Source organism: Lemur catta, chromosome 11 (genome assembly GCF_020740605.2).
Source record: "Lemur catta isolate mLemCat1 chromosome 11, mLemCat1.pri, whole genome shotgun sequence".
Classification (NCBI taxonomy): domain Eukaryota; kingdom Metazoa; phylum Chordata; class Mammalia; order Primates; family Lemuridae; genus Lemur; species Lemur catta.
In genome coordinates this window covers 88,167,392-88,195,082 of record NC_059138.1, presented here as the reverse complement: position 1 = coordinate 88,195,082, position 27,691 = coordinate 88,167,392, and the positions used below count along the sequence as shown (strand labels likewise).

The 27,691-nt window shown below is 49.8% G+C and overlaps 1 protein-coding gene across 4 annotated transcripts; it reads left to right on the top strand.

Moving 5' to 3' along the window:
- Nucleotides 1-26,072, top strand: NPC1L1 (NPC1 like intracellular cholesterol transporter 1). Of its 4 annotated transcripts, none has more exons than XM_045565207.1 (20): nucleotides 10-177; nucleotides 1,043-2,571; nucleotides 4,159-4,259; nucleotides 4,671-4,843; nucleotides 5,117-5,245; nucleotides 5,733-5,915; nucleotides 6,598-6,712; nucleotides 6,895-7,022; nucleotides 7,871-8,008; nucleotides 8,227-8,316; nucleotides 18,918-19,084; nucleotides 19,315-19,439; nucleotides 20,029-20,155; nucleotides 20,328-20,383; nucleotides 22,032-22,182; nucleotides 22,461-22,692; nucleotides 22,852-22,963; nucleotides 23,118-23,282; nucleotides 23,495-23,593; nucleotides 24,983-26,072. In XM_045565207.1, exons 1-20 carry the CDS (start codon nucleotides 124-126, stop codon nucleotides 25,156-25,158), a joined length of 4,050 nt encoding a protein of 1,349 aa, XP_045421163.1. In that variant the 5' UTR covers nucleotides 10-123; the 3' UTR covers nucleotides 25,159-26,072. The 4 variants fall into 4 exon arrangements, with proteins under 4 accessions (XP_045421165.1, XP_045421163.1, XP_045421162.1 ...); XM_045565206.1 differs by having other exon boundaries at nucleotides 11-177; nucleotides 18,918-19,108; XM_045565208.1 differs by lacking the exon at nucleotides 23,495-23,593 and having other exon boundaries at nucleotides 12-177; nucleotides 18,918-19,108.
- The last annotated feature ends 1,619 nt before the right edge of the window (nucleotides 26,073-27,691 follow it).

Sequence of the window (27,691 nt, the reverse complement as noted above, 5' to 3'; positions counted from 1 at the left end):
CCCAGTCAAGCCAGGGCTGTCATCGGGTGGGAGGAAGCTGCCTTAATGTGTGGCCAGACTTCGGCCGTCCGCGGCTGTGCCTGAGGCCTGGCCCCGGTCCCTGCTGACACCTGTGGGCCCAGGATGGCGGGGGCTGGCCTGAGGGGCTGGCTGCTCTGGTCCCTGCTCCTGCACTTGGTGAGTCCCTGTGCTGTGTCCACGTCCTCCACTAACTCCCATGGGGGCCCTGGGGGCCAGCGGGGTATCAGGCAGGGGCTGCTGGGTGACGGTAAGAAAGGGCCTCAGGGCCTGGGGGCCAGGCTAGTCTCGGGACACACAAGGGATCCCAGGTGCCCCCAGAGGGGGGGTGCAGGTGGTGGGTCTCCATGTCATGGGGTTGAATGGACACAGAGTCGGGGAGAGGCAGCAGGACTGGGGTGCCGCAAGACCCTCCCTCCCTGGCCCTGCTGTGGGGTTCAGGCCTGCGGACGATGGAGGACTGAGTCAAAGAGGTGCTGGGGGTGGGCTTCCTGGCGGCGTCACCTGGAGAGGACTGAGCATCTTGGGATAGGAAGGACGTCCAGGGCCTTTGCCTCTTGAGTCCCTCGCGCACTCCCATGTCTGGGAGGTGGGTGGCGGCATTCGGCCTCAAGCAGGTGGTGGTGTGGGGGGCTCCTGCAGAGACCCTGGCCCCTGGCTGTGGCATGTAGTGTGGGGACGCAGGCTGACTGCAGTGTGGGCAGAGCCTGGCATCCACGAGGCACCTTGGCATCACCTCCAATCCCCAGGCCTCTCCAGCGTGGCCTTCCTAAGCTGCAGGTCACCTCCTCTTCAGTGACTCTCTCACCCTCAGGAAGAAAAGCCTGGCTGTGCCGTTCACCTGTCACTCCAACACCGGTTGGCGCACACCTCCAGGAGGCTCCACACTCCCACTGTCCCTTCCCCCTGCCCCGTTCCATGTCCTTCCCACCCCAATGCCCTTCCTGGCCGCCCGCTGCCTGGCCAGCGGCCGGCTGTGCCGACCGGCGTCAGAGCCCAGGAATGACGCTGCTGTGCTCTGCAGGCCCAGAGCGAGCCGTACACACCCATCCGCCAGTCCGGCTACTGCGCGTTCTACGATGAATGTGGGAAGAACCCGGAGCTGTCTGGGGGCCTCACGTCACTGTCCAACGTGTCCTGCCTGTCCAACACTCCCGCCCGCAGCATCACAGGCGAACACCTGGCCTTATTACAGAGCATCTGTCCCCGCCTCTACACCGGCCCCAACACCACCCAGGCCTGCTGCTCCACCAAGCAGCTGGTGTCACTGGAGGCAAGCCTGTCCGTCACCAAGGCCCTCCTCACCCGCTGCCCGGCCTGCGCCAACAATTTTGTGAGCCTGCACTGCCACAACACCTGCAGCCCCAACCAGAGCCTCTTCATCAACGTGACCCGCGTGGCCCAGCGAGGGGCCGGCCAGGCCCCGGCTGTGGTGGCCTACGAGGCCTTCTACCAGCGCAGCTTTGCAGAGCAGACCTACGACTCCTGCAGCCGCGTGCGCATCCCTGCGGCTGCCTCGCTAGCGGTGGGCAGCATGTGCGGCGTGTACGGCTCCGCCCTGTGCAATGCCCAGCGCTGGCTCGACTTCCAGGGAGACACAGGAAATGGCCTGGCCCCACTGGACATCACCTTCCACCTCTGCGAGCCCGGCCAGGCCCTGGGCAGTGGGATGCAGCCCCTGAATGAGGAGGTCGTGCACTGCAACGAGTCCCAAGGTGAAGATGCAATGGCCTGCTCCTGCCAGGACTGTGCTGCGTCCTGCCCTGCCATAGCCCGGCCCCAGCCCCTGGACCGCACCTTCCGCCTGGGTAGGATGCCGGGCTGCCTGGCCGTTATCATCATCATCTGCTCCGTCTTTGCCTTGCTCACCATCTTCCTCGTGTACCGCCGTGTGGCCTCCTGCAAGGACAAAGGCAAAACGGTGGGTACCAAGGGGGGCACCAGCCTCCCTGGCAAGCCCAGGCTCTCCACCCACACCATCCTTGGCCAGTTCTTCCAGGGCTGGGGCACGTGGGTGGCCTCATGGCCGGTGACCATCCTGGTGTTGTCCACCACGTTGGTGGTAGCCTTGGCATGCGGCCTGGTCTACATGGAACTCACCACAGACCCTGTGGAGCTGTGGTCGGCCCCCAACAGCCAAGCCCGGAGTGAGAAGGCTTTCCACGACCAGCATTTTGGCCCCTTCTTCCGAACCAACCAGGTGATCCTGACGGCTCCTAACCGGTCCGGCTATAGGTACGACTCCCTGCTGCTGGGGCCCAAGAACTTCAGCGGGATCCTGGCCTTGGACCTGCTGCTGGAGCTGCTGGAGCTGCAGGAGAGGCTGCGGCTCCTCCAGGTGTGGTCGCCTGAGGCTCAGCGCAACGTCTCTCTGCGGGACATCTGCTACGCCCCCCTGAACCCCCACAACGCCAGTCTCTCCGACTGCTGCATCAACAGCCTCCTGCAGTATTTCCAGAGCAACCGCACACTCTTGCTGCTCACGGCCAACCAGACGCTGATGGGGCAGACCTCCCAGGTCGACTGGAAGGACCACTTTCTCTACTGCGCCAAGTGAGTCCTCGGCGGGGCCCAGGCAGAGGAGTGGCGTGGAGGGGGCTGCTGTGGCCTCCTGGACTCCTCCTGGGCACACAGCTCTGTCCTGGGACCACCATGTGCCCGATTATCTCCACCCCTTCTCCCGCCCCCACTACCCCTGGGGGAGAGTTCCTACCTGCTGCAGCAGGTTTGTGCGTGGCCATTGCGTGGTGCAAATAAGATGCCAACAAGGTCACTGGGTGAGGGGCGGAGTGCGAGGGCAGCAGGGGGCAGACAGGAGGGGACTCTCTGAGGTTGAAGTCTAGCAGAGGTCCTGAGTGAACTTTTTGTACTCTACACTGGAGAGCAAATGAGAATTAAAAAGGGAAATAGCATCTGAATGTTATTATGAAAACGTTTTTTTTTTTAAACAGCAGAAATTTATTTTCTCACAGTTCTAGAGGCTAGAAGTCCAAGACCAAGGTGTCAACAGAGTTAGTTTCTTCTAAGGCCTCTCTCATTGGCTGGTAGATGGACATCTTCTCACTATGTCATCGCATGGTCTTCCCTGTATGATGAAAACAGGTTTGACCTTGCAGACCCTTGAAAGGGTCTCCAGGACTCCTGAGGGCCCCAGGCCACACTTTGAAAACCACTGGATTAGATGAGGGAGCCATTGCTCTCTGCCCCCCAGCACCTGGCTCTCCCCACTCAGCTGAGCCCCAAGTTTGGGCTGAAGCCGGGGGCTGTCTCTCAGAAATGGCAGGACAGCTGTTGGTTGCTCCAGGGAGGCGTTGGTGGTCTGACCCCAAACTTAATGTCTGATTACAGGTATACAGTTCTCGTGCATTATCTTTATTTTGGTTTTTGTGCTCATAGCAACTCTTGGGTGGTCCACTCCCCCCCAATTCACAGATAGGAAAACTGAGGCTCAGAGGGGTGTGCTGAGCTGCTCAAGGTCACACAGCAGCCAGCATTCCCAGGAATAGCTGGTGACTGATGCCCTCACTCAGGCAGAGCCGAGAACAGCATGTGCAGAGCTCTGCCTGGGTGTCCCACTGCATCTTCACAACCAGGCGCTTTGCAGAAAGGGCTAAGTTGAAGGGCATACAGACTTGCCTGAGGGCACTGGGCTGGTAAACTATGGGCACGTTGGCTCCTGGGCTCCAGGGCCCCAAATCTGAACTCGAATTGGAGCCCCGGGTGGGAGAAGGAGGCTGAGAGAGCAGCATTTGAGACAGCCCGTGCCCGGCTCCGCAGCCCAAATCCCAGCTGCCCTACCCTCATGGGACCTTAGGTGGTGACGCTCCATCTGTCTACCCCATCTGGGAACCAGAGACGGGGTCTGGAGGGTGGGGCTGGTGTGGTGCCCAGGGCAGCCCCTGCCTGCCACGAGGAAGCAGTCAGGGCAGCTCTGGCCCACTCCCTGGGTTGGGGCCTGCATGAGATCTTGTTGCAAGGAAGCCCTTTAGGACCCACTGGGCCGGGCTATCTGCAGCCGGTGCCCCCAGCTCACCCTCCATGGTTCTATGGGCCAGGGGCCAGTCTGGGGGGAGGACAGGGGCTATAGGGACTGGGCAGGGCCAGGAAAGGCCCCTTCCCCCTGTGGTTGTCTCCCCGCAGCGCCCCCCTCACCTTCAAAGATGGCACGACCCTGGCCCTGAGCTGCATGGCCGACTACGGGGCCCCCGTCTTCCCTTTCCTTGCCGTGGGTGGGTATGAAGGTAAGCTGAGTGCGCCATGAGTGGGGGCCAAGGAACGTGCAGTGTTAGGGCAGGAATAATAGGCAGGAGGGTGGGAGTGCTGAGGGGGTTCCCGCAGCCTGGGGTGGCCTGGCTTATGGAAGCTGCATGCCACGCCATCCTGCCTCCTCTCTGCCACCTCCTTCAGCTTCTCGCAGTGCTGCTCAGGTGCCCTGGTTTCATGCCTGGGCCCAGAGGTCTTGCCTGCGGCTGAGAGAAGTGGGGTGTAGGGGGTAAGGCCATGACTTGGATGAGGAAGGAGACAAGGAGCAAGAGCAGGGAGGGAAGAGTGCAGAGGTGCGTCTGGAAGAAGGGAGGGAAATAAGGATGCAGCTAGAATGGGTGAGGGAGGCAGGGGTGCAGCTGGAGGAGGCTGAACATTTTTTATCCCAGGGGAGGACTATTCTGAGGCAGAGGCCCTGATCATGACGTTCTCCCTCAACAATTACCCTGCGGGGGACCCGCGTCTGGCCCAGGCCAAGCTCTGGGAGGAGGCCTTCTTGGAGGAGGTGCGAGCCTTCCAGAGTCGGACGGCTGGAAAGTTCCAGGTCGCATTCATGGCCGAGGTAGGGGCTGCGGGGTTCCTGGGGGTGCAGCCCACGTGGTCTTGAGTCAGTTCCTGTGTCCCCATTCTGGCCCTGCCCCTTCCTGAGTGACCCTGGGCACTGCCGCTCAGAATGGGGTGATTGTGACCACTGTTCCTGAAGCCTCACAAGGGCTTACAACAGGCCACGGGCACTGTGAGCCACAACACGGTCAGTGCCCGGTGACCGAGCTCTTGCGAGCCGGCCTGGCCGGAGCAGGTGCGGTCAGCGGGCTGGTGGGGTGTGTGTCCACAGCGCTCTCTGGAGGATGAGATCAACCGCACCACGGCCGAGGACCTGCCCATCTTTGCCGTCAGCTACCTCGTCATCTTCCTGTACATCTCCCTGGCCCTGGGCAGCTACTCCCGCTGCAGCCGAGTGCTGGTGAGAAGTGGGACAGAGGTGGTGAGGTGGGCTGGCCCAGGGCCCCAGACGTCTCTAGCAGGCCTTCTTAAACTTTCCTAACCAGAGCACCCTGAGGCAGCAAAGTGGACACACCCATAAGTGGCTCCCCCAAAGGGTGGTGTTTCTTGGAAGTGTTCTGTGTTGAAAGATCAGGAGCAGTTTTCTTTCTGTTACCTGACATACTCCCACTCATCCAAGTGCAAAGCTAATATTTAAAATCTCTTGCAACGTGGGCCTGAGGAGTTTGCAGCAGGCTCGCCTGTGCCCTTGGGTGCCTGGGCCTGCCCTTGAGAGGCTGGCTCTGCGGAGGGGCTTCCTGAGATGTGCACTTGCTGCTGGGAGCAGTACCGGGCCCCTGTGGGCACCCAGAGTGCCTGCCTGCTGCCCACTTTCCCCCCAGCCTACACCGGGGGGCACATTCGGCAGGTGCCCTGGTGGCCAGGGGCTGAGATTAGTTGTATTGCAGGTGGACTCCAAGGCCACGCTGGGCCTGGGCGGGGTGGCCGTGGTGCTGGGATCGGTCATGGCTGCCATGGGCTTCTTCTCCTACCTGGGTGTCCGCTCCTCCCTCGTCATCCTCCAAGTAGTGCCTTTCCTGGTGCTGGCTGTGGGGGCTGACAACATCTTCATCTTTGTTCTCGAGTACCAGGTAAGAAGGGAGGAATTCTCCACAGCCCCAGCTGTACCCTCCACTCCTAACCCCACCTCCTGGCTAGATAGAACCGCAGCGTCAATTTGCTAGATCTTCTTCCAGACTCTTTCTATGCATTGACACCTTTATAACACCTAGAAAATGGAGCGTGTGAACCAGGTGCAGTGGCACATGCTGTAATCCCAGTTACGCAGGAGGTTGAGACAGAAGGATTTTGAGTTTGAGCCTAGCCTGGGTAAAATAGTGAGACCCTGTCTCCATTAAAACAAAATAGAATGTGTTGACATAAATGAGTTCATTCTGTCTGTGTCATCTGGAATTTAACCCTATGCAACAACTGGTAAAAGCTTTCCACATTAGTACATTTACCATTCCAAAATAAGGACAAATCATAATCAATTAAGCCTCCCCCTGTGAATATTTAGGGTTCCAGTGATGTGTGGAATAGGGGTGCTGTAGACATCCCAAATGAACGAATGAACTGAGCATTTCTCCGGGCCTGATCCTGGAAGCAGAAAGTGTGGCCGTGGAGAGTGTTAGAGTCTGTTCCCAACTCAGGAAGGACAGAGCAATTCCTCTGGCCTGGCTGAGTCTCTGGGCACTTGCCAGCTCCCTGCTGGCTGTCCCGGAACGGTGCTCTTGGTGGGCTCTGGACTCCATCCCTGCTATTCCCACACAGAGGCTGCCTCGGAGGCCTGGGGAGGAGCGGGAGGTCCACATTGGCCGAACCCTGGGCAGGGTGGCCCCCAGCATGCTGCTGTGCAGCCTCTCTGAGGCCATCTGCTTCTTCCTAGGTGAGCCTGGGGCAGACCCTCCCCACCCAGGTGCTGGGCCTGTTGGGTTAGTGCAGGAGCCCAGGAGTCCTCAGAGCACAGTGGGCACAGGGCAGACTCCCTTCCCTCTGCACCCTGTCTGTGTAGGCTTCCACCCTGCCCCTGTAACCAGAGTGCCCTGACAGCCTTCTGCCCCCCAACAGGGGCCCTGACCCCCATGCCAGCTGTGCGGACCTTTGCCCTGACCTCTGGCCTTGCTGTGCTCCTTGACTTCCTGCTGCAGATGTCTGCCTTCGTGGCCTTGCTCTCCCTGGACAGCAAGAGGCAGGAGGTAGGGGCAGCTGGGCCAGGACCAAGGGACCTGCCCCTGGGTCTCCACCTTGGCAGGGAGATAGGGTGGCCTCAGTGCCACAGAGATGGCTCGGAGAGTGGGGTCGGGGTCGGGGTAGGCGCACTGTACTAGGAGTGAAATATTTGGGCCGTGTATTCTCCAATCTCCTACAGAAAAATAATTTCATTTTGGCAATTTTTGGAAATATGATCCAACCTCCTAAAGTACATGAGGCTGACAAATAAAATACGGTTGAGCCTTGAACAATGCAGAGTTAGGGTGCTGGCTCTGTGAGCCGTGGAAAACTGCATGTCACTTCTGACTCCTCTAAACCTTAGCTACTACTAGCCTACTGTTGACCACAAGCCTTAACAATGACAGACAGCTGATTAACACGTTTCGTGTGTTGTCTGTATCATATACCGTATTCTTAGAATAAAGTAAGCTAGAGAAAAGAAAATGTATTAAGAAGATAAGGAAGAGAATATCTATTTACTGTTCACTAGGTGGGAGTGGATCACCTGGTCTTCATCCTTCCCATCTCCAGGCGGAGGAGGAGGGGTTGGTTTTGTTTTCTCAGGGTGGCAGAGGCGGAAGAAAATCTGCGTATAAGTAGACCTGTGCAGTTCAAACTCAAGTTGTTCGAGGAGTCGAGCTGTGGCTTCTGGGATGGCGTAAAATTCAAAGACATTTTATCAAGATAGAAAATAAAAGCAAACATCCACCGGCATTTTCCCATGAGCCCTGTGGGCACAGGCCACTCACAGAAGGTGGCGCTCCCCAGGGGTGGGGAGGCAGTCCCTGGGGTCTGCTTTGGGGCCACCTTGAGGGGCTACCTCCCCCTCCAGGCGTCCCGGCTGGACCTCTGCTGCTGCGCCAAGCCCCGGGAGCTGCCCCCACCCGGCCAGAGCGAGGGGCCCCTGCTCTGCTTCTTCCGCAAGGTCTACGCCCCCTTCCTGCTGCACTGGCTCACCCGCGCGGTCGTGGTGAGTGGGCCTCGAACCACACGAGGACAGGGGGACTATGTGGGGACTTCACCTCAGGGAGAGCAGGGTTGGGGGTGGAGAGGTTGCCAGGTCCAGGGCCTGGCACTCAAATCTGCCCAGCTCCAGAGCGTGTCCCATGACACCCTGGCCGACTCAAATCTGGGGAAGATGGGGGTGCAGTGGGGCAGGAGGTTCTCATGCAGCAGTTCCCTCCTCAGCTGCTGCTGTTTCTGGCCCTGTTTGGAGTGTGTCTCTATTTCATGTGCCAAACCAGCGTGGGATTAGACCAGGAGCTGGCCCTGCCCAAGGTGAGCCTGGGGTCTTCCCAGACCATAGTCCCCTGGGATTTGGGGAGGAGCAACAGCACCCAGCAGGTGGGGGCCACATGGGCCAGGGGTGTGGCTGGCAGTGCAGAATTGCTTGTCATCTTGGAAGCGCCCCCAGTGGACCTGGGGAGAAAAGCCACATCTGTGTATGAAAAGCACAAGAGCCAAGTGCCAGCCCCAGGCCACAGTAAGAGTGATGTCCCAGGCGTCTGGGGGCCTGTCCACGTGAGATGACTGACCAACACCTTGCTGAGCGCCTGCCCTGTGCTCAGCACTGCGAACCCTCCAGGCCTGGGGCCCTGGGAGGGCAGGGGCTCAGAGGAAGGAAAGCCCCCCTCTTAGAAGGGACCTCTAAGGTCACATAGGATTTGCAGAGGAAGGTGGTGACAGACTCATCTGTGGGAAGCTGGGGTGAGCCAAGGTGTGTTTCCTGGGCGTGGGAGTGGCCATGGGGCTGGGGCAAGTGTGTGGCACGATGCGTCAGCTGAGGCCAGACCCACTGCTGGTCCCCATGTGCGCCAGAGGCAGTGTGGGCTGGTGGCTGAGAGGGAACAAAGCCACAGACGGCAAAGTCTCAGAAACACTGTGTGACCAGGCTCCAGGGAGAAGGGAGGGCAGAGTTGGGGCTCACTGCCTAGGACTTCTCTGGGGAGCTGTGATGGAGGTTTGGGTGAGGGTCTGGGCACTGGCAGGAGCCCTGGAGGGAGCAGCCGGCCCGCAGCCAATGGCAGGGCTGAGTGGGGTTGGTTGGGGCAGAGCTTAGGTGGTGCTGGCCCAGGGTCCTGAAAGTGAGATGAGGAAGGAGAGCAGACGGCTCAGAACCGCACCTTCCAGTGACCATTTGGAGGAGAGCAGGCAGGGAAGCCAGCAAGCGTCACATAATTACCATCCCAGCTGCAGAAGCTCTGGGGGTTGCATCACAGGGCTGAGGCATAGATAGTCCCCAGGGTCCTGAGAGCAAGATGGAAGGAGTGGCTGGGCGCGGTGGCTCATGGCTGTAATCCTAGTACTTTGGGAGGCCGAGGTGGGAGGATGGGAGGATCACTTGTGACCAGGAGATCGAGACCAGCCTGAGCAACATAGTGAGACCCTATCTCTGCAAAAAATAGGAAAATTAGCAAAAAATTAGCAGGATGTGGTGGCACGTGCCTATAGTCTCAGCTACTTGGGAGGCTGAGGCAGGAAGATTGCTTGAGCCCAGCAGTTTGAGACTGCAGTGAGCTATGATCACAGCACTGCTCTTTAGCCCGGGCAACAGAGGGAGATCTTGTCTCAAAAAAATAAAAAAAGGAAAAAAGAAGGAAGGAGGTGATGGGCTGCAAGACTCCTCTGAAGTTTTATGTTGTTGTCCTTGGTTTATTTTTCTGTTGTAGATGTTTGTTTCTTACTGCTTTTTAAAAATTTATTATTTTTTTTCAATTTTTGATTGTAGCAGAATACACATAACGTAAAATTTACCATCTTCAGCAATTATTTTTTGAAAAAGGGTTTTAGGTAATAAAGGATTTTCTTTTCTTCTTGTCTTATTTTCCTTTCTTTTCCTTTCCTGGGTCTTACTCTGTTGCTCAGTGTGGAGTGCAGTGGCATCATCATAGCTCACTGCAACCTCAAACTCAGGTGAGATTATAGGCACTTGCCACCATGCCTGGCTAATTTTTTCTATTTTTTGTGTGTAGATGGGGTCTCACTATGTTGCTCAGGATGCATCTTAACCATTTTTAAGTTTACAGTTCGGTGTGATATTAAGTGCATTCATATTATCCGTCACCACCATCCATCTCCATAACTCCTTCCTTTTTGCAAAATTGAAACTATACCTGATGAACAGTGACTCCCCATTCTCCCCTCCCTCCAGCCCCTGGCAAGCACCATTCCACTTTTTGTCTCTATGAGTTTGACCATTCTAGGCACCTCATATAAGTGGAATCATACAATATTTGTCCTTTTGTGACTGTCTTATTTCACTTAGCATGACGCTGTAGCATGTGTCAAAATCTCCTTCCTTTTTAAGGTTGAATAACCTTCCATTGTACATATATACCACATTTTGTTTATCCATTCACCTGTTACTGGATACGGGAGTTGCTTCTACCTTTTGGCTATTGTGAATAGTGCTGCTGTGAGCACGAGTGTTTGAGTCCCTGCTTTCAATTCTCCCAGAAGTGGAGTTGCTGGATCATATGGTAATTCTATTTTTAAGTTTTAAGGACTCTTTATACTGTTTTCCACAATAGCTGTACCATTTTACATTCCTACCAGCAGCACACAAGGGTTCCAATTTCTCCATATCCTCATCAACACTTGCTATTTTCTGTTTTTTTTTTTAATAATAATTATCCTAGTGGGTGTGAAGTGGTATCTCATTATAGTTGTAACTTGCATTTCTCTGATGATTGGTGATGTTGAGCATCTTTTCACGTGCTTATTCGCTGTTTGTATGTCTTCTTTGGGGAAATGTCTATTTAAGTCCTTTGCCCATTTTTGAATCAGATTGGTTTTTTGTTTTTGAGTTTTAAGAGTTCTCTCTGTGTTCTGGATAGCAATCCCTTGTCAGATATCTAATTTGCAAATACGTTCCTGCTTTCTGGGGGTTGCCTTTTTACTCTGTTGATACTGTCCTTTGACGCACAAAAATTTTTAGTATTGCACTCTACCCCGTGCAACAGAGTGAGACTGTCTCCAAAAAAAAAAAATTAGTATTCATGAATTTTAATTTGTTTGTTTTTTCCTTTGTTGCCTGTGCCTTTGTGTCGTATCCAAGAAATCATTGCCAAATCCCATGTTGTGAAGCTTTTTCCTATCTTTCTTCTAAGAGTTTTATAGCTTTAGGTCTTACATTTAGGTCTTTGATCCATTTTAGGTTAATTTTTATATATGGTATTAGGTGAAGCTCTAACTTCATTCCTTTGCATGTGGATATCCAGTTTCCCCAGCACTATTTGTTGAAAAGTCTGTCCTTTCCCCATTGAATGGTCTGGGCAGCCTTGTCAAAAATCACTTGACTATATATGTGAGGGTTTTTTTTTCTGGGCTATTTTGTTCCTTTGGTACATGTTCAGTCCTTATGCCAGTATTACACTGCTCTGATTACTGTAGCTTTGCGGCAAAATTTGAAATCAGGAAGCATGAGTCTTAAAACTTTGTTCTTTTTTGTCAAGTTTGTTTTGGTTATTTAGGTTCCCTTGAGATTCCATATGAATTTTAGTATGGATTTTTCTATTTCTTAAAAAATGCCATTGGGATTATGATAGGGATTATATTGAATTTGTAGATTGATTTGGTAATATCGTCATCTTAACAATATTGTCTTCCAGTCCATGAACACAGGAGGACTTTTCATTTATTTATGTCTTCTTTAATTTATTTCAGCAATATTTTGTAGTTTTCACTGTACAAGTCTTTCACTTCCTTGGTGAAGTTAATTCCTAAGTACTTCATTCTTTCATCATAAATGGAATTGTTTTCTTAATTTTCTTTTCGGATTGTTCATTGTTAGTGTGTAGTAGTGCAACTGATTTTTGTGTGTTGATTTTGTATCCTGAAACTTTGCTGAATTTGTATATTAGGTCTAACAATTTTTCAGTAGACTATTTAGAACTTTATACACATAAGATCATGTCACCTCTGAATGGAGATAATTTTACTTCTTCCTTTCTGATTTGGATACCTTTAATTTCTTCTTCTTGTCTAATTACTCTGACTAAAACTTCTAATACTATTAATATGTTGAATAGAAGTGGTGAAAGTGGTCATCCTTGTCTTGTTCCTGATCTTATAGGACAAGCTTTCAGTCTTCACCATTGAGTATGACATTTGCTGTGGGTTTTCATAATGGCCTTTATCATGTTGATGAAAATCCCTGTATTCCTAGTTTTCTAAATGTTTTTACAATGAAAGGACGTAGGATTTTGTTAAATGCTTTTTCTACATCAATTGAGATGATCATGTGATATTTTTCTTCTATTAATGTGGTACATTAATTGATTTTCATATGTTGAACTATCCTTGCATTCCAGGAATAAAGCCCACTTGGTCATGGTGTATAATCACTTTAATATGCTATTGAATTCAGTTTGGTGGTATTTTATTGAGGATGTTTGTGTTCATAAGGGATATTGGTCTGTGGTTTTCTTTTCTTGCAGTGTCTTTGCCTGGCTGTGGTATTAGAGCAATGCTGGCCTCATACAGTGAGTTAGAAAGTTTTCCCTCCTCTTTAATTATTTTGGAAGAGTTTGAGGAGGATTGGGATTAATTCTTCTTTAAATGTTTGGTAGTATTCACTAGAAGCCAACAAGCCCAGGGTTTTTCTATGTTGGGAAAGGTTTTGATTACTGATTTAATCTCTTTATTAGTTATGGGTCTATTCAGATTTTCTGTTTCTTCATGATTCAGTCTTGGTAAGTTTGTGTTTTTAAGAATTACCCATTTCATCTAAGTTATTTAACTTTTAGGTGTACAGTTGTTCATAGTGCTTTCTTATAATACTTTTTACTTCTGTTGACTAAGTACTGATGCCCCCAATTTCAATTCTGATTTAGTAATTTGAGTATTTTTTCCCCTTAGTTAATCTAGCTAAAGATATGTCAGTTTTGTTCATCTTTTTGAAGAAACAACTCTTGAGTTTGTGGATTTTCTCTATTGTTTCCCTATTCTTTATCTTATTTATCTCTGCTCTATTTTTTTTTTTTTTTTGAGACAGAGTCTTGCTCTGTTGCCCAGGATAGAATGCTGTGGTGTCAGCCTAGCTCATAGCAACCTCAAACTCCTGGGCTTAAGCAATCCTCCTGCCTCAGCCTCCCGAATAGCTGAGACTACAGGCATGTGCCACCATGCCTGGCTATTTTTTTTCTATATATATTTTTAGCTGTCCAGGTCATTTCTTTCTATTTTTAGTAGAGATGGGGTCTCGCTCTTGCTCAGGCTGGTCTTGAACTCCTGACTTCAAGCGATCTTCTCGCCTCGGGCTCCCAGAGTGCTAGATGTGAGCCATCACTTCTGGCCTCTGTTCTAATTTTTATCATTTTCTTCCTCTTGATAGCTTTGAGTTTAGTTAACTCTTTTTTTCTAGTTTCTTAAGTTGTTAAAGTTAGGATGTTAATTTGAGATATTTTTTCTTCTTTAAATTTATAGCATTTATAGCTATAAATTTCCCCCTTAATGCTGCTTTTACTGTGTCCCGTAAGTTTTGGTATGATGTGTTTCTGTTTGCATTCATCTCTAATTTCTAATTTCCCTTGTGATTTATTCTTTGACCCATTGGTTATTTAAGAGTATATCATGGGCCGGGTGCAGTGGCTCATGCCTGTAATCCTAGCCCTCTGGGAGGCCGAGGCGGGCGGATCATTTGAGCTCAGGAGTTCGAGACCAGCCTGAGCAAGAGCGAGACCCTGTCTCTACTAAAATTAGAAAGAAATTATATGGACAACTAAAAATATATATAGAAAAAATTAGCCGGGCATGGTGGCGCATGCCTGTAGTCCCAGCTACTCGGGAGGCTGAGACAGGAGGATTGCTTGAGCCCAGGAGTTTGAGGTTGCTGTGAGCTAGGCTGATGCCACGGCACTCTAGCCTGGGCAACAGAGTAAGACTCTGTCTCAAAAAAAAAAAAAAAAAGAGTATATCATGTAATTTCCACAGATTTGTCAGTTTTCCTTTTGTTATTGATTTCTAACTTCATCTTATTGTGATTAGAGAAGATAATTTCTATGATATCTTTTTTTAAAATTGAGATTTAAATGGTGGCCTAACATATTGTCTATACTGGAGAATGTCCCATGTGCACTTCAGAAGAATATGTATTCTATTGTTGGTTAAATTGTTCTGTATTTATCTGTTAGATATAGTTGGTTTATTGTGTTGTTCAAGTTCTCTATTTCCTTATTTATTTTCTGTTTTATTGGGCTATTCATTATTGAGAGTGGGGTATTGAACTCTCCACCTATTATTGTAGGGCCATCTATTTCTCTCTTAAATTTTTTCAGTGTTTTCTTAGGATATTTTAATGATCTGTTATTATGTTCATAAATGTTTATAATTGTTATGCCTTCTTGATGTGTTGAACTTTTTATTAATATATAATGTACTTCTTTGTTTCTTGTAAGCTTTTTAATTTAGAGTCTATTTTGTCTGATGTTAGTATAGTCACCCCTATTCTCTTTTGCTGATTATTTGCATGTAATATCTGTTTTCCATTCTTTTACTTTCCACATGTTTGTGTCTTTTGACCTAAAGTAAGTCTCTTGTAGATAGCATATAGTTAGATCATTTTTTAAAATCCATTCTGCTAATCTCTGTCTTTTGATGGGAGAGTTTAACCCATTTACATTTAGAGTAATTACTGGTAAGGAGGGATTTACTTCTGTCATTTTCCTGCTTTTTTTTCTATATGCCTTATAACTTTTTTGTCTCCCATTTCCTGTATTATGGACTTCTTTTGTGTTTAGTTGATTTTTAGTAGTAGAAACTTTTAAATTCCCTTCCCTTTTCTTTTGTGTATATTCTATAGCTAATTTTCTTTGTGATTACCATGGGGATTACATTAAACATCCTGAAATTATAACACTCTAAATTTGAATTTATACTGATTTAGCTTCAGTAGCATACAAAAACTCTGATCCTATTCAGATCCATCCCATCCCTTTTGGTTACTGATGTCACAAAATTATATAGTTATGTCTTATATCCCAAAACATAGAGTAATGACTGTTTTATGCACTAGTCTCTTCATTCATGTAGAAAACTAAAAGTAGAGTTACAAACCATAGTTATAATAATACTAACTTTTATAATTGTCCATTTATTTACCTTTGCCAAGGATTTTTATTTCTTCATAAGTCTTTGAGTTACTGTCTAGTGTCTTTTCATTTCAACCTGCAGGATTCCCTTTAGTATTTCTTGCAGGGCAGGTCTAGCAGTAACTAACTCCTTCAGCTTTTGTTTATCTGGGAATATCTTAATTTCTCCCTCATTTTTGAAGAACAGTTTTGCTGGAAATAGGATTTTTAGTTGACAGGTTTTTTTTTCTTTCTTTGGCAGTTTGAATATACATATCTACTAACTTCTGGCTTCCAAGATTTCTAATGAGAAATATGCTGATAATCTTATTGAAGATTACTTGTATGTGATGAGTCACTTCTCTCTTGTTGTTTTCAAGATTCTCTGTCTTTGGCTTTAAGAAATTAATTTTATTATTTATTATTATTTTTTTAAAGGTGAGGTCTTGCTATGTTGCCCAGGCTGGACTTGAACTCCTGGGCTCAAGCAATCCTCCTGCCTCAGCCTTCCAGGTAGCTGGGACTGCAGGCATGTGGCACTGTGCCTGGCTTTTCTTTGGCTTTTGACAGTTGGATTGGATTATAATATCCTTTGGTGTGGGCCTCTTTGAGTTTATCCTACTGGAGTTTGTTGGGTGTCTTGGATGTTTATATTCATGTCTTTAATCAAATTTGGGGAGTTTTGGGCCATTATTTTTGAAATACTCTTTTTTACTCTCTTCTGGAATTCTTACATGCATATTTTGGTCTACTTAATAATGTCTCACAGGTCCCTTAGGCTCTGCTCTGTTCACTTTTCCTCATTCTTTTTTCATTCTGTTCTGCAGACTCAACAATTTCAATTGTCCTGTCTTCAGTTTGCTAATTCTTTCTTCTGACTCCTGAAATCTGCATTTGAATCCCTCTAGTGAATTTTTAAGTTATTGTACTCTTCAGCTCCAGAATCTCTTTTTGCCACCTTTCTATGTTTTCTCTTTATTGATATTTCCATTTTGTTCATAAATTGTTTTCTTGACTTTGTGTGTGTGTGTGTGTGTGTGTGTGTGTGTATAAGTTTTTAAAGCTCTTTGAGCAATTTTTTAAATTTCAGCATATTATGGGGGTACAAAAGTTTAGGTTACGTATATTGCCCTTGCCCTCCACCCCAAAATCAGAGCTTCAAGCATGTCCATCCCCTAGACGGTGCACATCGCACTCATTATGTATGTATACACCCATCCTCTCCCCACCACCCGATTAATGTTATTCCTAAATGTGCTCTTAGGTGATGATCAGTGAAACCAATTTGATGGTTAGTACATGTGGTGCTTATTTTCCCATTCTTGTGATACTTCACTTAGTAGAATGGGTTCCCACTCTATCCAGGAAAATATAAGAGGTGCTATATCACCATTATTTCTTATAGCTGAGTAGTACTCCATGGTATACATATACCACATTTTATTAATCCACTCATGTATTGATGGGCACTTGGGTTGTTTCCACATCTTTGCAGTTGTGAATTGTGCTGCTATAAACATTCGAGTGCAGGTATCTTTTTTATGGAATGTCTTTTGTTCTTTTGGGTAGATGCCCAATAATGGGATTGCTGGATCAAATGGTAGATCTACTTGTATCCGTTTAAGGCATCTCCATATTGCTTTCCACAGAGGTTGCACTAGTTTGCAGTCCCACCAGCAGTGTATGAGCATTCCTGTCTCTCTGCATCCACGCCAACATTTATTGTTTTGGGACTTTTTGATAAAGGCCATTCTCACTGGAGTTAAGTGATGTCTCATTGTGGTTTTGATTTGCATTTACCTGATGATTAGTGATGTTGAGCATTTTTTCATATGTTTGTTGGCCATTCTTCTGTCTTCTTTTGAAAAATTTCTATTCATTTCCTTTGCCCACTTTTTGATACGGTTGTTTGATTTTTTTGTTGCTGATTTTCCCAAGTTCTAAATAGATTCTAGTTATCAGTCCTTTATCAGATGTGTGGCCTGTGAAAATTTTTTCCCATTCTGTATGTTGTCTGTTTGCTCTTGTGACAGTTTCTCTGACTGTGCAGAAGCTTTTTAATTTAATCAGGTCCCATTTATTTATTTTTGTTGTTGCTGTGATTGCCTTTGGGGTCTTCTTCATAAATTCTTTGCCTACACCAATGTAAGACAGTTATTTTAAAGTCTTTGCCTAGTAAGTCTGCTATCTGGTCTTTCCTAGGGATGGTTTATGTTCGTTAATTTTTCCCTTTGAATGACTGATATTTTTCTTTTTCTTTGTATCTTTTGTAATTTTTTTTGGTTGAAAATGAACATTTGAGCTTTATAACATAGTAATTCTGGAAATTAGATTCTACCCCTTCCTCAGGGTTTGATTTATTTTTTAATTTTATTTTACTTATTGCTGTTGGTGTCTCTGTGCTGGGGATCAACCTGAGGTATAAAGTTAATGTCTTCGCAGATATTTTCTGAGCCTATGTCTTCCTCTGGGCATTTAGGCTGTGTGGTGACTCTCTAAACTTTTCTGCATTTGTGGTTGCCTTTGAATGCCCTGGTCCTTAAATGTATGGCTCCCAAAATGAGAAGAGGGGAAAAAATGAAGGGGTAAAAACAAACAGGTGCTTCTCCTTTATATCTCCTGGAAGTCACTTTAAACAGAGGTGGAGAGGGTAGCAACAATGGTAGTGGGAGTTGCAATAATGGCTGCCTGCCCATGTGTCAGTATCACCAAGATCAGAAGTAGTGATCAGTGATTAAAACTCAGATCCTTGATATTTGGAGAACAGTGTCCTTATTGCCTACCATGGCTCCTGCAAGCTGTGTGCAAGCTATGCAGAGAATGCATGCATGGCTGCCTGCCTTGAGGCTGGGCATGGGGAGTGGGTAGCTACTACTGTGATAAGAGCTGAAATTGACAGAAATCAACTGCAATTTACCATCCAAGCCTTACCCTGGAAGCTTCCAGCCCTCAATAGTCTCCAGAATTCCAAAAGAGTTCTATCAGACAAATTCTGCCAGTGCAATTATTGTCTAGGTGGGGAGACAGATTCCTGGTGCTTCCTACTCTGTCATCTTCACTGATGTTACTCTGAGGTTTTACGTTATAGGATAAGGGAACAGACCATGAAGATGTCTCGTGCATGGCCTCGAGGGTGTGCACATGGACATTTACATGCGCATGCAAATATAGACTGTGGTCCCAGGCCATCTTGTTAGACTGTGGCTGTGCCAATTGGCGATGATAGGAAGGAGTAAAATTATGTGCATGTGTGTGTGCATGTTTGTGTGTTTGTCAGCATATATTCATGTAGGGTGATACATGTTGCTCTGTGTTTGTACCTCAGTGAGTGTACTTCTGTGCATGTACCTGTGATTATATCTATATTTGTGAACCTTGCAGCATGTACATCTGTGGGTACACCTAAAACCATGTTCTTCTGTAATTGCACTGTGCAGGTACATCTGTGAGGGTAACCCTGAGTGTGTGTATCTGCGTATGTTCTTCTTTGTATGTACCTTGTATGTGACCACTGAGCAGGTACCTCTTTGTGCATACCTTGTTTGTGTACTTCTGTGCAAGTACCTCTGAGCATGTACGTCTGTGTATGCCTTTGTGTGTATACCACTGAGCATTTACCTTTGAGTATGTAACTGTGCATGTACCTCTGAGTGTGTACCTCAGTGTGTGCGTCTGTGTGTACCTCTGAGCATGGACCTCTGAGCATGTGCCTTTTAGCATGTACCTCTGTGTGTACCTTCAAGAGTGTGAGTGGGCCTTTCAGGGGTGGTGTATGGCCTGCTGAGGCCCTCTGATCCTCCTTTGCCCCAGGACTCGTACCTGCTTGACTACTTCCTCTTTCTGAACCGCTACTTTGAGGTGGGGGCCCCAGTGTACTTTGTTACCACCTCGGGCTACAACTTCTCCACTGAGGAGGGCATGAATGCCATCTGCTCCAGCGCAGGCTGTGCCAACAACTCCTTCACCCAGAAGATCCAGTACGCCACTGAGTTCCCTGAGCAGTGAGTGTCTGGCCCTCCTGGCCCTGGCCTGCTCCCCGTCTGTCTCCCTCGCCCCCCGAGTCCTCCCTTCCTGCCTGTTCTGCCCCTGCCCTGCTGCCCTACTGCCATGTGCCTGGGGAGGCCCTGCGTGGGGGTTGGGCCACAGAAAGGACCCACTACCCTGCCCCGCTGGTCCTCCCCCGTTCCTCCCTCTCTCCGACCCGCAGGTCTTACCTGGCCATTGCTGCCTCCTCCTGGGTGGACGATTTCATTGACTGGCTGACCCCGTCCTCCTGCTGCCGCCTTTATATCTTCGGCCCCAATAAGGGCGAGTTTTGCCCCTCCACCGTCAGTGAGTGTGGGGCCTGGGGGCTCATTGCCCACCACAGCTTGGGGAAACTGAGGCCAGAGAAAGGAAAGAACTGGAGGGGCTCTCTCAACCCCTCCCACCCCTCCTGCAGGATCTGCTGGGGGCAGGGACACAGGCTTCGCCCCGGGGACAGGCACTCTGTGAGCAGCACCTATGTGAGTGGCTGTGCTGGACCATGGGCCTTTAAACACTTATGCCCTGTCACATGCGGTACCCCTGCTTGCAGAGCACGGGTGGTGGGTGGTAGGGAGTCAGAGTGGAGGGCTGAGGTTGGCGCGTGGCCCTACCACCCAGAGCAGCTGCATTTGGAGGTGGAGTGAGATGTCCCTACGGGGCCTGTTTCTCTGCCCCAAACTTCCCTTCCCCACCTGTTCATAGGAGTCATCAGTTTCTGGAACCAAGAGGGGAACTTCTCCTACAGCCAGAGACGACAAGTGCAAATTCCCCTAGAATGACTCCTTGAGGCGGGAGTGTCTGGGGGACCTTTCATGGGAGTGGAAGAGGAAGAGGGGGCCAGAGCAGGAGCAGCTGGCCCTGGGGTGCCGCTGCCCAGAGCCCCCTCTCCCCGCAGACTCCTTGTCCTGCTTGCAGAACTGCATGGACTTCACGATGGGCCCCGTGCGGCCCTCGGTGGAGCAGTTCCACAAGTATCTCCCCTGGTTCCTGAGCTACCCACCCAACATCAGATGTCCCAAAGGGTAGGCTTGGGAAGGGCCTTCTTCTGTGGAGGGCAGACACGTGGGCCGCAGGAGGGGGATGAACGCAGGGGACAGAAGGAGGCCGTGAGGGGTCTCTGCGGGGCAGCTGTGGGCTGGGCAGATGGGAGCAGCCTTGTCCCCACTAAGCCTTTGCTCTGGCTTCCCCTCGCAGCGGCCTGGCAGCGTATAGCACCTCTGTGAATCTGAGCTCAGATGGCCAGGTGGTAGGTAAGTACAGCCTTGCCTGGAGGGGAGGACAAAAGTGGGCTGTCTGAGGGCTCCGAGAGCCCCAGGAATAGCCTTTCTCCATCTCCCATGTTCCCTCCTTCCTCCTTCGTCGGGGCTTCTAACTGCGCTGGCCCTGGCAGCAGGGGTCCTATTTCCCAGTGCCATGTTCTCAGACTTCAGCCCTTCCTCCACCCTCAAGTCCAAGTCAGCGTGAAATTTGTGCAATTCTTTCAGCAGCTGATGCCATACTGGGGGCCCCCACACCCTGGGCTAAGCATCTTTTCTTTACTGTACAAATCACACCCAAATGTCAGCAGTGGGGAGCTGGCTAAATGAATCAGGATGCCTCGCACAGCACAATCCCAGCAGCCATTATAAGTGACAAGGGAGATGCAGTTGGACTGGAAGGGAAGGAGCCACGACGCGTCGTCAGCCTAATACAGCAGCCAGCCGGCAGGATGTGACGGCCGTGTGGTGTGCAGGGGCTGGCCATAGCTCTGAGCACACGCTCAGCCTGGGTGCCCTGAGGGAGCTGCTGTTGCGGAGGGGCCGGGGGTGGGCGGTGGGTGGGGGAGTTTTTGATGGATTCTCTCGCTTTGCACTGAAGCCATTCATGGTTGGAATTACTAGCCACAAACCAGAAGCTCGCTGGCTCCACCCTCCCAGCTAAATCTTCCATGAAGGTCCCATCTTCCTGGAGGGGCAACCTGCCACGTGGCAGCTCCAGTCCCTGGGCACTTCAGGCTCTGTGGGGCCTGCATGGTGGGGCCAGTGCAGGAGAGGGGAGTGGGTGTCTCAGTCAGGGACAGAGGAGCAGGCCCGGGAGGGAGACCTGGGGCAGGTCTGGCCCACCTCTGACCCTAGTCTTCTTGGGGCTGCCCTAGGTTAGTCTAGAGCAGCGCTTCTCAAAGCAGGGTCCCCTGGCCAGCAGCATCAGTATCACCTGGGAATTGTTAGAAATGCAAGTTCCCAGGCCCACCCGAGACCATCCAGACCTGAATCTCTGGGCTGGGGTGACCATCTGTGTGTGAACCAACCTCCAGATAGTCAGAGGCCGGGCGGGAGTTTCTCCGGGCACCTCCCCTGCTCTGAGATTGCATATGTCCAAGAACATTTCATTTTTTCCTGATATATGTGGTTACCGTACACAGTTAGAAAATAACTTTTATTGTATTTACCGGGCAGGATCCCTAAGCGGCGGCTGCAACAATTCAACTGTTTATGAATTCAGCTGTGGCCATTTTTCTGTCTTCCTTTTTAGTCCTTTCCTATAGGAAGATGCAAATTTGGAAGCTATTTAATCTTTAAAATCTAATGCATATCTTGAAACCATACAGAGAAGAGTTGGGGCTCATCAGGGAGATCTCTTTAGACTCCAGCCGTCAAGGCTCGGGCCCTTCATCTGTTAAGTGGAAAAAAAAAAGAAAAAAAAAGAAAAAAAAAAGGCTCGGGCCCAGGCTCTGTTCTCCCACAGCAGTAGGACCAGCTATGGAGTTTGTGGTGATGGTACAAAATAAAAATTCGGGCCCCTTGCACAAAATTTACTAAGAATTCCAAATGGTGGTGGCACTGTCCAGGGTGTTCTGAGGGTGTCCTGGAATGGACTCTGACCTTTGCCCTTCCCTCTCCCACGTGCTGTGGCCACCAGCCTCCCGGTTCATGGCCTACCACAAGCCCCTGCAGAGCTCGCGGGATTACACAGAAGCTCTGCGGGCAGCTCGGGAGCTGGCAGCCAACATCACCGCCGACCTGCGGAAGGTGCCCGGGACAGACCCAGCCTTTGAGGTCTTCCCCTACACGTGAGGACCTGAGTGGCCAGTCTGGAGGGAGGTGGGGGGTGACTGCTGGGGACAGGAGGTTAGGGTGGTGGGCTTACAAGAGGTTGCTTGAGATGAGGACCAGCTTCAGGTCTGGACGCTCCAGCCGCCGGGCCCTCGGCCTGTCCATTTCTCAAACTGGTTGGCCCCCTAACATATGCTTACCTGAGCCTTAGCATTCTCCTTCTGAAGGGGGGTGTCCTTCCCACCTTAAGGGCCTGCCAGGCCTGTGCCCGTGACCATGCTCTGCGCTCTGGCAGGATCAGCAACGTGTTTTACGAGCAGTACCTGACTGTCCTCCCGGAAGGGCTCTTCATGCTCAGCATCTGCCTTGTGCCCACCTTCGTCGTCTGCTGCGTCCTGCTGGGCATGGACCTGCGCTCCGGCATCCTCAACCTGTTCTCCATCGTCATGATCCTCGTGGACACTGTTGGCTTAATGGCCCTGTGGGGCATCAGCTACAACGCTGTGTCCCTCATCAACCTGGTCACGGTAACCCCCTGGGCACAGGCACCAGGTGGCCCCTGGAGGGGCGTTTGGGGATCTAGCCTCATAGAATACTCCCAGTTCTGTTCTAAAATCAGACTCCTGCCCCACTGCTACCAGTGGAGACCTCTGCCTTTCTCAGCTGAAGCCCCTCTCTGCCCGCAGGCAGTGGGCATGTCTGTGGAGTTTGTGTCCCACATCACCCGCTCCTTTGCCATCAGCACCAAGCCCACCCACATGGAGAGGGCCAAAGAGGCCACTATCTCTATGGGCAGTGCGGTGAGTGGGGTGGGGTGGGCCACCCTGTGCCCCACCTGACGCCTTGTGGTCCACCTGACGCCCTGTGCCCCGCCTGACGCCCTGTCCCCCGCCTGACACCCTGTGCCCCGCCTGATGCCCTGTGCCCCGCCTGATGCCTGGCTGTGACCCCCCGGTGTTTGCAGGGGTGGCCATGACCAACCTGCCTGGCATCCTTGTCCTGGGCCTCGCCAAGGCCCAGCTCATCCAGATCTTCTTCTTCCGCCTCAACCTTATGATCACCCTGCTGGGCCTGCTGCACGGCCTGGTCTTCCTGCCAGTCATCCTCAGCTACCTGGGTGAGTGCCCAGGCCCGCTCCCGCCCGGCTGCCATGATCGTGACGGTGATCACAACAGGCCATGCTCACCACGCAAACTCAGGGAGTACACACAAGCCACGGCAAACGCCAGAAGCACCCACACGGCCAAGACCATGACCACATGGCTCTTCCCATTTTGGAAGCTGCTGCTTTTCACTTAACATGTTGTGAACATCTTTCTTTGTCAGCAGATGTGTGTCTCAAACACTGTTTCAGCGGCCCTGTGCGTCTCCACTGCTGCTGGACTTTTAGGCATGACCTTCAACAAGAACCGTACTTTACATTGAGAGGTGATGTGCACAGGCATACAGACACTGACGTGTGTCACTAAAACATATGTTTCACAAGATAATACTTGCCCTTTCTACATGGGAAGCATTCTGATATTTTTGGTTCTATTCTGTCATTACTATTTAAAATGCCAGTATTAATCTACTAATTGATTTCATGACTCACTAATGGGTGGCCACTCTTAGTTAGAAAACACCATCCTACATATGGTTCCACCATGATCTGCTTAACCAGCTCTTAACTTAACTGTTGGACATTACATTATTTCTGACTTTCCACTCTCACTGTCAGTGCTGCAGTGAATGAGCTTTGACCTCATCCTCCAACATTTCCATAGAGACAGCCTGTGAAAACACCAATTGTTAATGCCAATTGTTAATACCCTTCAGAAAGTGTTACTATTTAAACTTGTACCAATGCCATGTGCAAGTGCCCATTTCCCTGTACCCTCATGGTTGAACATGATCATTTAAAATTGCTCCCTGCAGAGATTTAACCTGAGCCCGCCGGGATGAGGGTGTTTCTGGCTCTCAGGTGGGCAAAGCGGGAGCTCAATTTTGCCCCCACCAGATGGTAATAATAGGATAATTTTATTAGAAGACATTTATAAATAGAAGCGTGTGTTTGTGCATCAACATATGTGTCTTTAATTATCTTGTCATCCCCAGAGCTAGGTATTATCATTCCCAATTTACAGGTGAGGAAACAGACAGCTGCTCCAGGTCACAGACTTGGTCAAATGGAGCAGGTGCTGGAGCTCACATAGCTCCAGGTTCCGTAACCGTGACCCCACAGCCTCTTGTAGGAACTCCCTGACCCTCTTTGGAACAAGAGAGTGTGTGTGTTGGGGATGGTGGGTGAGACATGAGAGGGGTGAGGAGCAGCCGGGGTTCACCTGGACCAGGGGAGCCCAGGGCCTGGGAGCTGCAGGTGGTGGTGGCTCCTTGGAGGTTTGCAGAGTGCCTGGGGGATGGGGGAGGCCAGGCACCCCCTGAAGCTTGGGCTGCATAGGTGATGACCTAGGAAGGCATATGGCACACAGCCCCCTGGGGGCCCCTCATGCCTGTTTGTTGTGCAGAATGTGGAAGAGCTTTTCTCAGAAGGATTGTTGGCTGTAGTGTCAGCACAGGAAGAAAGGGCCTGTGAATACCCGCGGGGAGGTCTCGGGGCCTCCCCTGAGCAAGCCCACAGAGGCCGAGGGTCAGGGCCAGGCACAATGCCAGCTGGAAATGGCTGCTGGTTTTCCAGGGCAGGGTGGAGCAAGTGCAGATGCAGACAGAGGTTGGGGTCAGCTTCCACTCCCCAGACTTTCTCTCCTGGCTGCACCACCCACCTGTGCCCTCTGCCCACCTCTCTGACTCTGGTCCTTTTTCTCTGTCTCTCTGCAGGGCCTGATGTCAACCCAGCTCTGGTGCTGGAGCAGGAGCTGGCTGAGGAGGCAGCAGCAGCCAGGGTGGTCTCCTGCCCAAAGCACCCCTCCCTGGCCACCAACATCTATGAGAACGATGGCTTTGAAGGTTCTGTCAAGGGTGCTGTTTCCATCAGCTCCATGGCCCTGAATTGAAGGACCACGAGGGTCTCCCCTGTAGTTGTCCCTCGACACCCCTCCCCCAAGGCCTAGGGAAGCTGTTCCCTGAGACTGCCTGTCACTTGAGGACAGCATGCCCTCTGACCATTAGGCTTCCGGGCAGTACCACTGATGGCTCCTCTGCTCCCATAGCGGGCCCCTGGTTTCCCAGTCACTCGGGCCTCAGTTAGTGTGAGATCGCCTCCTCCTTCTGGGCCTGGGTCTTGGAGTTGCCAGGAACAGACACACTCCATGTTTGTCCCAGACTCAGACTCTTTCATAGGTGCTCACTTCTTTTCCAATGTTCCCTCTTTCAATTCTTCTGTCAAAAAGCCTTAATTTCGTGTCAGTAAGTCTTTAACACTGACCAGTGTCCCTGAGGTCACAAAGAGAGTGACCTCAGCCCAGGCTGTGACACCACAGAAGGCCAGGGACAGGCAAAGGCTTGAGCCAGGAGCCAGGGCTGCGGGAGGCAGGCCAGCGGCTGCCCCTCCAGGGTGCCCCTGAAGATCTGCCATCCACACCTCTTTCTGGTCAGTGAAGGGCCCAGGGAGGATGTTCTCATAAATACCTTGGTCATGCATTAACCTCACCTGGAAAATGGTGGTGTTTGGCCTCCAGCTCCAGTGATTATTAAGGCAGTTGCCACTAGTCGAGGCAAGCTGGGCCGGGAACTCTTGGGGCCAGGCCCGCCCTCCCCACTCCATCTCATGCCTGGAGCACAGGCCTGTGGGCCTCAAAACAGCCCAGCCCAAGCCCCGTGGGGAACTCTCCAGAAGCATAAACTTTAGAAGAGAGAAAGATGCCTTGCTCTGTGCTTAATAAATATTTGTTGAACAGAAATGGTGTTTTATGTCACAAGTCTTACTTTGGCTGCCTCTGGGCTTAAGATCATTTTTGTAAATGACAGAAATAATACATGTGTGGGAGAGTGATTTTTTCGAGATATTTGTTTTGTTTTGTTCTATTTCCCTACCCTCTTTTCAAGGAAGTAGCCAGGCCACTGTGCGCCCATGCCTTACAAGTGCCTTTGAGAGTGGGAGTAATTTCTCCTCAAACCAGGAGGGCACAGAGCCCGGGACCCAGCCAAGAGTAGGGCGTGCAGCTTCTTTCTTTCTGGGAACATCCTATGAGGTAGGCAAAACCTGGAGAACCTGCTGAAGAACCCAGGGCTGCATTCGGGAAGGGAGGGACAAGCTATACAGACTGCCAGCTCCCAGGCTGGGACAGTGGGTGAAAAATGTCAAGGCACATTTGAGATCCCCCTTGAGACTTTCTGCTCCCCTCTGGGTCCAGCCCTTGTTTGGCTGAAGAGCTGCTGTGGCTTCCTGTGCTCAGAGGGCCTGCCAGCATGTGAAGGGAGGACTAGCAAAAGGGGTGGAAAGCTAGTATTGCTGGAACTGTCTACTCTTTGGTCCTCACAAGAGTCCTGTGTGCCAGGCACCCTTAACTAGCCTTTGGGAGAGTTGCTGGCCAGCCAAGATGGACAGGAACTCCGGTAAAGGGAGAGCTGCAGGGACTAGAGGCTGAGAAGAAATCACACAAGTCACCTTGTTAAAAACTCCACAGGAGCAGAATAAACAAATAGATCTAAAAAAATAGTTTCTGATAACAGTGACATTTCAAACCAGAAGAAAAGATAGGCCACTCAATAAACGATGTGGGAGTAGTTAGCAAATCATTTGGCTCAAAACAAAGTTATATGTATGCACCATACACAAAAATAAGAGTACAGATAGATTAAAGAGCTAAATATAAAATAAGAATGAAACTATACAACAATTAGAAGAAAACATAGCAGAGTATGTTATAATCTTCTGGGGTGGGAAAAGTTTCCTAAGCATAGGGTCCAGAAGCCACAAAGATACAGACTAAAGTGTTGACCGCATAACAGCTGAAATCTCCTGTAAACACACAAACAAACAAAGATTAAAGAAGGTTGAAAGGCACATCATGAGCTGGGAGAAATAACATGTTTAACAGCAAAGGATGCAAAGCAAGAATATACAAAGAGAGAAAGGGTGGGCTGGGTTATGTGGCTAATTCTCCCACTGAAAACAACAAAAATTCTAGCTCAAATAAATCTTAAACATACATATATTTAGTGAATACAAATTTAGAACTGTTATATCTTCTTGCTAAATTGAAACTTTTATAGTGTTGAAATGTTTATAAAAATGTCCCTCTTTATCTCTAGCATCTGTATAGATTATATATTAATATATGTATATAAATGCATATATAAAATAACCTTATACAGTTGAACAAATCTTATACTTAATTGTAAAATATTGAAATCTTTCCCCCTGAGGTTGGGAATAAGAATGCCCACTTTTGCCCAACATTGTACTGTATTAGTTGTTCTCTGAATGCTTGGTAGAATTCACCAGTGAAGCCATCAGGTCCTGGGATTTTCTTTTATGGGAGACTTTTTATTACTGCTTTTATCTTGTTACTTGTTATTGGCTTATTCAGGTCTTGGATTTCTTCCTGGTTCGATCTTGGTAGGTTGTATGTGTCTAGGAATTCA